The sequence below is a fragment of the Austrofundulus limnaeus genome, unplaced genomic scaffold, assembly GCF_001266775.1.
Source record: "Austrofundulus limnaeus strain Quisiro unplaced genomic scaffold, Austrofundulus_limnaeus-1.0 Scaffold4, whole genome shotgun sequence".
In the NCBI taxonomy this organism is placed as follows: Eukaryota; Metazoa; Chordata; class Actinopteri; order Cyprinodontiformes; family Rivulidae; genus Austrofundulus; species Austrofundulus limnaeus.
In genome coordinates, this window is record NW_013952406.1 from 4,984,963 (window position 1) to 4,995,042 (window position 10,080).

The following is a 10,080-nucleotide window of genomic DNA, read 5'->3' on the forward strand; positions in this document are numbered from 1 at the left end:
ACTTCCTCATGGCTCAGTGCCCCCTCCCTACACACCCCGCCTATGACTCCTGCAGGCTTTCGGGTGAAAGTGAAAGTGAAACTTAAACTGTCTGCTGAGCTCTCAACATTAGTTCTCACTCAGTGAAGCTCTTTGCTACGGAGTCCGTGAGGGGACATGGGAGATTTTTTTTCTTTTGCGTTCCCACGCAGTAGTACTGMGTTACCTCGCAATACCTTTTGTGTTCCCTTGGAAAAGTAATTTATCTCTGTCATGCCTGCCGGGTTATTAACGAATTCACTTGTTCACTATTAGCGAGTTAGTCTACTGTTTTAATTCAGCTTTAGAATGAATGTATCACACAACTACGTATGTCATATGCCGATATTTTAACACWGTGCAGCCACACAACATCAGTGTCAATTTCACGAACTGTGGTGACACATCCTGTTTTGGTAACCGGATATTTCAAAATAAAAGTCTGATTTAATTCAGTTCATATTCAAAAAAACTTTTGCATGGGAACGCAAAATAATATTGCAAGGGAACACAAAAGTTTTGCGAGGTAACACAAAGATATTGCGAGGTAATGCAAATGAAAAAATATCCCCCCATGTCCCCTCGTGGGCGCCGTACTTTTCAGATTAGAAATACCTTTGAGGAAATGTGTTTTCAGATGCCAAGTAAACTGCATCAAAGCCCCACCCCCCCACCCCGCACCGAAATGGGTGRRACAGAAGCGGAAGGTGGTTCTTAAAGAGACAGAGGCCAATTTCAAGGCGTTTAKAAGAGGAAGTGATGAGAAGATAAGTTTATTTTCTATTTAAACAAAAAAATAAGGCATTTTAATAACAACTAAAGTTGACATAGATACTTAATTATGTATAGTATTTAAATATATGCCTGAGAAACACATAATATTGCCCCTTTAAAAATCAAAGTAGTAAAATGCACAGTGGGGCTTTGCTTCTGTTTGCCAAACAATCCTCTAATGCCAATCTGTCCTCAGAACAATATTTTTATATCAATAAATAATGAAAGAGATGCAAAGTAAGGTCTCTGGTTTAAGATGTTAATGGCAGCAGAGTCCCACTGTGCGCCTTTTGTTTGAACATTTTCCTGCAAAGAGCTTCAGGGAAAAACAGTGCGACTAACAAGATTAAAGCAGATTGGAGCTCGACAAGCAGCACAAACCGTGAAGCGTCATTTCATCGCTCCAATGTAAACACCTTTTTACATTTCGCCTCTCACTCMCCGCATTCTTCTCCAGCCGTCACACCTGCACTGCCTGCACCTTTTTACCAGACACTTTGCTTTCACATCCAATTCACCTTGGTAAAATTAAATGTAAGAGGTGGCTGCAGCCGGTGAATTTAACACCATTTGTGCCCGTGGAAGCACACACTTTTATTACCCAGAATTCACAAAGACGTGCGCTCTGACTTTTTCAGATAAGGATTTTCTTTTTCCTCCCAAAAAAGGTGTTATACAGCTCTGAAGATTAACTTGTCAGTATTCATGTTGTGTCCACATCATTACGACTTGGCTGTTAAAGTAGAGCAAATTAGAATTTGAGGCATTTTCCCAATCTTCTGCTTCTACATGCCTTCATATTTCAACATACTGCTGAAGAAAGCAAGAAGAAAATCTTTTTGTTAGTTTCAATCCTTTTTTCCACATATTTTATTAGTAGCTGCGTTTCCATTGACCATGAAAATGCGCAAATTAGAATTTCGAAATTAAATTTTCTCAATGGAAACACGTTAATTTTGAAAAAACCTTCCTTTTTTCGACAAAATGTTTTTGCGCTAGGCTGAGGTGGTTTTTCGACTGTATCGAAATTGATGCATTTTGCAAAACTGCAATGGAAACACTTTTCGCATCACGGGAGTCACGTGATTAACATCCGGCTGTTTCTACTGGCAAAAAAGATGACGACGAAGACAACAGGAAGTAAGTAGCCGTAATATCACCAAAGTTGTAAAAGAAAGTAKTAAACTCACTGACTACAATTTCCCAAAAACGCTACATACGTAGCTGCTCCCAAGTACAAGGGGTTTGTTGCTGGAAAGCCCTGATAAGATGCTGACATCTCCTCTGATGATGAGCGCTAGTGCCATGGTAGCAATTATGCATGTGTTTACATCCATTGCCGCCATGTTTGTAATGACTTGTTGCAAGAACAAACGTATTCATGTGTGACTTTAAAAGTATTTCTTACTTAATGGAAACACCCCAATTGCGAAACTGTATTTTTCGACATTAACAGAATATCRACAAAATTTTGCACACATTAGTAATGGAAACGCAGCTRGTGACAACTGTTGGAGCCAAAGGAGCAACAATAAAAATACAGCATCAGAAATGGTAAAGTGGATGTTTATTTGTCATCACAAATAAAAAGAACCATGCTTACTCATCACAAAAAAGGAAAAGAAATAAGAAAAAAAGAAAAGTAGCGCTCAGTCTTTAAATTTCCACCAATCCAGGCTTGTTTTTTTAAACAATGTGAATAATAGCACTCTATGAAGATTTCAATTCTTTTTTTAAAAATCCAATCTTAAGCATACAGATTTCAGACCTCCAACCCAGACCCCTCCTGAACCACCTCCGCCCGACTTCTTTGTCCATTTTGAACAGTGATCACAGCATTATTTGAATGGGTCTTTTATACTGAGGCCTCAGTCCCCAGAAGTCTTAATGACCTGAAAGAGTGTGACATTATAGAGCACCTGGTGTCCGTTGTTCCAGGTGTACAGGACCCTCTCTCTGGGGTTGTAGTCCATCATGGAGATGTGGGAGTACTGATTGTGAAAGGGGATGTCCGTGTACTCGTAACTTGATGTGTTGGTGTAGTAGGCAAAGTAGATCTTGGCGCCGGCGAGGTGAGAGTTTGTGACGTACAACGTGCCGCAGATCATAAAAGACTCTCCGGCGCTTCGCTTGGGGAAGCCCGTGTCCCAGGTCTGCAGCACCTCCAGACTCTGAGGCTCCAGGCGGCTGATGACGATGTTCCCCGCGTTAGGGATGGAGGTGTAAACTGCCCAAAGACCATTCTCGTCCGCCATCAGGTCAATGTCAGAGGAGCCGCCCCAGGAGTAGGGGAAGGTGTTGTTRTAACCGGCTCCGCTGAGACTGCGCTGCACCAGCACGCTACGAGAGCGGAAGTGGTACTTGATGATGATATTGCTCTGGTGTTTGTTGTAGTACAGTGAGCCGTTGTAGACCACATGACCGGTGCCGGCCCAAGGATGTGGCAGTAGATGCTGCACAAAGTTTTGGCCCTTCATGAAATCGCTCATCGTGCGGTATTCTAGGACACGTCGCCCTTTGAAATAACCATCCATGGACCAGACCTGTTGGAAACAAGAAAAGCAAAAAAAAAAAAAAAGAACAAAATTTAAAAGAGTAGAAGGCTGGATCAGTGTTAATGAAAACATACAAAGTTTATAAAATAGGAGGCTCTATGATAACCGACACACCTCTTTGCAACAACAATCTAATGTTTCCATAATGTATTGCTGGTGGCATTGCCCCGAGCAAAGTAAGAATGATGAGTGTGTGTCGAATTTGCTTGTTCGTGTTTAAGTGTGAGCCTTTGTGCTGGTGCGTGTAAGTGTGTGTGTTTATGTGTGCACAGCTATTGATCTCTCCTGCATGTGGGCAGAGATGTTGCCTGCGCTTCGCAGGGAACCACTGCTTGCATTTCCTGCCCTTTTCCAGTCCCCATTTACAGAAAATCAATCCATTTGGCAACTCTATCCTTTTCCTTGAGCGCCCTCGGCGGATCTATCCTCTGACATCGCACCTCTCCGGCTGCTTCTCAGTTTTCGTTCCCCCGGCGCCTCCAACGAGGCACAGTTYGGCCTTCAATTGATTCAATTAAACTGTCGGAATGGATATTTATTTTGTCATCTACATAACACAACGACCTTTGCTAAGATATAGCTCTCTTTCTGATTCGTTTGCATCAGTCTCTCTCTCTCTCGCCTTACTCTGGGCTCCTCCGTACGTAAAGAACAAGCACTTTTCAGCTGCAGAGAGTGGGGGAGGAAGAGAGTTGTGGTGGTGGGGTACAGCAGCTGAATTATGGAGGAGGGTAGATTGTAAAGCATTAAGCACGCCTTCTACTGGGCTTGCTAAATGAGTCCCCTGGGCTAAACGCGAGACGGGAGCTGAGCCAGGGCAAAACTTCGGGCACATTTAATCCAAGTTTATGCCTTTTGTCCGTTTGACTCCTGAGCAACATTTTCCCATCAAATTATGATGATCCCAGTGAATGTTGACTTGCCTGCCTATTAATGCAATGAGAAAATCACTTAAAGAGTTGAACATGATATTAGCAAGTCAGGTGATTACAGACATTTAGACTCGCGCTCAGAAACTGACCTTTTCTGGCTGCAATGTCTATTAACACTGTTATGATTCATTCTAGTTAGCAAAAGGCCAAACTCATCTCTCCACCTAAACTTCATTGGCTCCCATTCTCTCATTAGAAAACAAACTAAAACTCATTTTAATTTTTGTTCTTTTCTCGTTTCTCAACGTTTTTATCTTTTTTTTCCCCAACAGGTGTTTTCTCTCATCCAGAGATCTGAAACCTCCACACGCAAAAGAGCCGTTTCTTTAACAAGCTAACAGACTAKTTGTATAAACTAACTAGGAGCACTCGGAGAGTGCAAACCTCCGCCAAGACCAATATACCCCATCCTGTAAGAGTTAATGCACAAAAGCAGAGATGGAAACATATTTGCCGAATACATTCTGACGTATAGCCAACATTTAAGCAGGCAGTTGGCACGGAATTTCTTCTCGGTGGAGTCCAATGTGAAAAACAAAAGTCAGACTCGTCACCCGACGTCATTCATCGTCAAACTGGTGTTGGATTAAGCTCCTAAGTTTTCATCAGTCACATTTCACCATGTAAAACGTCTGTTTTATCCCCTTGTATGAGTTTGTGGTTTGACTCTCTTTATAAAGTGCTTCCTGGCTCCCCCGTCTCCAAAATTTGAGGCCCAGCAGCTCTCTGTTTACAAGCCTAGTAGAGAGAAACTGTTTTGATTGGTTGTTTCGGAAATGTGGTGTGTTTGAGGAAATGGGAAAATTAGGTTTCACGGTGCATTCACGCACTTCCTGGTCACAAAGCGTTCTGTAAATGCGCATATTATGGCAAAAATTACTCATCATTAAATGGGATTTTAACATTACTTTTATAAAGTTTGAAGTCCGTGCTGTCCAATCCAGCTCACTGTTTTTTTTACAAAAGCCCTGTGAAAGCATCACAGCTTTGCAGATCTCAGAGTGTTAAAAGAAAAAAAATCCTGGATTTGCATCGTGATCCAGAACATCACCAAAATTTAAAGGTGTGTTCCTTGGCCCAGTACCCACATGTGGTAAAAATGTCATGACAATCTGTCCACAAGTTTTTGAGTAATTTTGTCCACAGACAGACCGACAGACACAGACATATGCGACCGAAAACATTACCTCGCTCTTGGCGGAGATTAAACGGTTTTGCTCCTTGCATTATTAGACCCATTGTGTCACTAAAATCGTATTCACAGATTTGCATCAAAATGAACAGAAGTCCTTCTAAAACAAGCGTTATTTAAACCAAGCTTGTGATTATTTGCATTTAGCCACTGCAGAGGGACCAGAGAGCCACAGGTTGCAGACTCGTCTCTTGTCTCCGGAAGCCATTACTATTTCATCTGAGTCCAGAGCATCTTGGCTCACTGCTGGTAATTGCCCAGGGGATTTYGAAAACTTCAGCCCAAACAGCTCATTTATTTCTCCTCTGATGATAAAGCGATCAGTCAGTTGTAGTTTGTAATGAAYCAGGAAGACAGGTAGGAAACAAATGCTGTTCATCAGCAACTCAGCCTCCCATTCCCAATTTCTCTCTCAGTATTTGTCACTTTCTAGAACTCATGAGGAATTCTTTTCAGGCAACACAGTCAATCATTCACTGACGTGGCGTGACAGCATCACTGTGAGGGATGTTGCTTTTTCTTTTGTTTGTCCTTTTTTGTTTTGTAATGTCATTCTTTGTTTCTTTAACTTCAAAGTAGTGAGAGACAAACGGGGGTAACATACTCTGTTGTCTGAGCTGGGTATCATGGTATCTGTCATCCAGGAGCCGAATCTTGACCCTGACGCTCGCACTGTGATGGGATTACTGACACCAGTGAGCTTCCCACAGCCTGGAGGTCAAAGAAGCAGAGGAGGAAAACATGAATAYGTCTCAATAGGATATACAATACTATAAACAGCATTCAGTTGATCCTATGATCACAGCAGAAGGCATTGTTTTATAACGTACCTCAAAGTGATACTTGAGCAAAAGTACAAGTACCACAAAATTACTGTGGTAAAAGTTAAAGTCTCCTCTAAGAATATTACTTGAGTAAAAGTCTGATTTATTTTGTACTTAAATATCAAAAGTAAATTTCTGACATAAAATGTTAAGTATTAAAAGTAAAATTATTAAGTAAAAACGAGCAGGTAGATTTTCCAAAATTATATTTTTTGGGAGGTGACCTAAAAAAAAAACATTTTTTAAAGGCATCCAGCTGTGACGGATTGTGTAGAAAGTAATACAGTGTCAGAAATGTATATATTTATACTTCTCATCCAACTACAGTTAAATTTACTCTATCTTGGAGACACAATTTATCAGGATAGTATTTTATAACAATAACGAGCCATAATGAAACACGAGTAACTTTCTACTCCTTACCCTTTAAAAAAATAATAGATACACAGATAATTGTGTAAAAATAAAAGGAGTAGAAGTAAAAAGCATAGGCTGAAAAATTATTACTCAAGCAAAATATAGATAACCAAYCAATCATTGGAATCAGTCCATTTCAAAATGACTGCCACAGTTACTCAACTTTAAGGAACGAGCCCAGCTTATTAATTACAGCTAAAATGTTCTACAAAAGTACGAAAAGTTGATCATAATGTTCTTAGATTCTTTTGCATTGTTAATTTTAATAAAACTAGAAAGCTAAAGGCAGTCTTCTTTTGTTAAGTCATCACTTAAAGTGTAAAATCATCATTTTAGTGTTTAGATAAGAACACAATCAATTATTCATGTAGCTCGATTAGCAACATGCTTTTCTTTCTCTTAATGCAGATTCTTTGAACTGTAAGCAGAAATGCACAAATGTGTTTCAACCACATTTAAATGCTCAGTTGATGTTTGGTTATGAATTTCTGTTTGCACATTGGTCATACCAAGTTTCTGCATGCAGGAGTGCAGCCTGGTCTCCAGCAGCAGGACTCTCTGGCGCAGCTCCTCATAGTCGTAGGCCCCCATCTCCTCCTGGATGGCCATGAGCACCAGGGAGAGATTTCTCACCTCCTCCCGCAGACGCAGGATCATCTTGGCGTCGGCCTTGTACTGTTCTAGCACCGGCAGCAGGGGGAGCAGCTGGTTCACCTTGTCTTTCAACTCCTACAACACAGAAGGAGGCACAGAGGCGCAGAGGGGAGGTGATGACAGTGTTGTATAAAGTACCACAAAGTGATACTTGAGTAAAAGTACAAGTATCTTACCAAAAAATTACTTTGGTAAAAGTTAAAGTCTCCTTTAGGAATATTACTTGAGTAAAAATCTTAAAGTATCTGATATGTTTTGTACTTGAGTATTAAAAGTAAAAATATTGATTTAAAATGAGCTGTTAGATTTTCTGTAAGGACATTGATTAGGAGGTGACGACCTCAAAAATGCAGAAATGACTGTTATATTAAAATAATTAATTTATGTTAAATTTAGAGTACCCATAACTTTTCTCCAAAATGAAAATCTGTCTGAGGGCTGCGGCCAAATGCAATAATATAATTCATGAAATACAAACACTTCTTAAGTACAGGCCTTTTATTTTAATGATTATGTCCTGCTGGAGTGTGACATGATTTGTTTGTGTACAAACTAATACAGTTCCAGCATTTCATATATTTATACTTCTCATTCAACCACAATTTCATTCACTCTATCTAGGAGGAACAATTTATATGGTTAATATGTATTTTGTACATTAACAAGCTGGAATGAAAACAAGCAAAAATGAAGTAAAAATAACAACTTTCTACTTGTATTTTTTAAATGTAAGGAGTAGAAAGTACAGATAATTGTGTGAAAATGTAATAAGTAGAAGTAAAAAGTAGGCTGAAAAATAATTACTCAAGTAAAATTCAGATACCCAAAAATTCTACTTAAGTACAGTAAAGAAGTATTTGTACTTAGATACTTTACAACTCTGGGTGAGGATTAAAGCCTCTGAGAAAAATGAGGACAAAAGACGAGAGTCAGATAAAAATGACTGTCTGTAAATGCAACACATATCAGGAGATCATGTTAATTTGTTTATCTTGCAGCTAAGTGCCTATTTACTACTGGATGTTATTATGTATTGGGTGTGTTGCTGACATTTATAGAAAAACATTTTTTCTTTTTTTTAAATTCCTCATTTATTCTCATCTTAATTAACGCTGCACAAATAATTTATTTAGAGTTTTTGTTATTGAACTAATCCAGTTCACACCCACTTCTTTCATTTTCATTCATTAGTTGAAAGCACTAACTTATTTCCATTTAAAAGCATTTTTGTGAGCTGGAAAGTCACTTATTAAAGCTGTAGCTTCCCTTGTGGTAAATCATCTTTTCACTGCTGTTCCAAGAGGAAAGGTTTCAGCTGAGCTGAATGAACTGAAGGAGCACGCTGTGCTTTGCTGTATGTTTGAGCTGTGACTCACTTTGAGTTTGGAAGTGGAAAAGAACAAAATGCGTTGTTGGGTGGGAGTGCAGGGAGCAGCAGGAGAGTCAGGCTGAAGGCGTGGAAGGCTCAACAGAGAAATAAGGTGTATCAATAAAGCSTGGCCACCACAGGAGGGGCTGTTTCCTCCTTGTTAGGGTTTATCGTAAATCTGGTGATGGAGCAGCTCTCAGCCCTGTGGCGCCACATCATAAATCTAATTTTCACTTTTTCAAGCTGCGAAAATTCACCCTCGTTAATCTCCCACGCTCTGCCATTGRCAACTTTAAGCTGCGCACATTCATCAGCTGACCGGCTTTGGTCAAATCCTTCTTTTTTTTCTTTTCTGAATGAAAATATTAAATTTGAATTCACTCAAATACAATACAACAATAAATTCCCACCTGCATATCTGAGAGATGTTAAGCTTTACTGATGAGCCACTAGTTTGTATAAACAGCTTCATTTTCTTTGTTGGGAAGATGTTCGAAAGCTAATACAGACATTCGTACTTGTCCCTGAGCTGAGGCAGGAAKCCAGCAGCGAAACACAGTTAGCATTTATCAGAGCATCTTTTAATCAAACAATTTTATGGCCCATCTAATGTCTGTAAGTGTGTGAGAAATTTGCTGAAAGCCGGGGCAGGATGGCCCGCTGACAGGAAAATAAAAAGGCCTGCTGATAATGGTAACTAAGTCTTCACTTGCTGAGAGATAAGGCGGAAATAAATGTGAATGCTTGTGCCTGTTATCTAAAAGCAGATGCCTGAATGTAAAGTGTATAGAGTTGTGAGAGAGGCTGAGTGCAGAGAGAGCGGAAGAGACGCAGAATGAGTAAGACAGAAAAAAAAACAAACGTTCTTTCAGGTTCCTGGGTTTAATTATCCAGAAGAAACACGTGACTTAGATTGGCCTACTGAAGTGTATGACCCAGTAATTCCAGCTGGTGTTTTAATTTGTGCACCAGTGCTTGTTACGTCAACCAGGAGTCATATAAAATGCTATTGTTTGTGAAAAGCAACAAAAGATTGCATTGCATTTGGCAAAGTTTCGCGAGCAGTTTCCCCATTTTCAGCTGACAGTTTGTAAACACACCTCAGGGTACAAGAGGTGACAACCAGCCAATTACCTGAAAGCCCTTTGGATTGAGGCTGCGGGGGTTTTCAGACGCCACCTTCAGCTTTCCATCGACAACTTTCATCAGACTCTCAGTGTTCCGTACGTACTGTAGATCTCTGTAGGTCCTCAGGTCCAGCACCTCCATTGACTGGCTTATGTTCTGAACCTGTCAAGTGAACACACACACACACACACACACACACACACACACACACACACAC

At 40.1% G+C, this 10,080-nt stretch overlaps 1 protein-coding gene across 3 annotated transcripts in view; it reads right to left on the reverse strand.

Moving 5' to 3' along the window:
- Positions 1-2,332: 2,332 nt before the first annotated feature.
- Positions 2,333-10,080, reverse strand: part of olfm2a (olfactomedin 2a) — a 58,723-nt gene continuing 50,975 nt past the window's right edge. For 2 of the 3 annotated variants that reach the window (XM_014024583.1, XM_014024575.1), the window contains 4 exons: positions 9,870-10,025; positions 7,222-7,441; positions 6,076-6,182; positions 2,334-3,335 (listed from right to left, as the gene is read on the reverse strand). In XM_014024583.1, coding sequence (XP_013880037.1) covers positions 2,661-3,335; positions 6,076-6,182; positions 7,222-7,441; positions 9,870-10,025 — 1,158 coding nt within the window. In that variant the 3' untranslated portion in view covers positions 2,334-2,660. Of the gene's footprint in view, positions 3,336-6,075; positions 6,183-7,221; positions 7,442-9,869; positions 10,026-10,080 lie in introns of all 3 variants that reach the window. The other variant, XM_014024572.1, reaches the window with a different exon arrangement.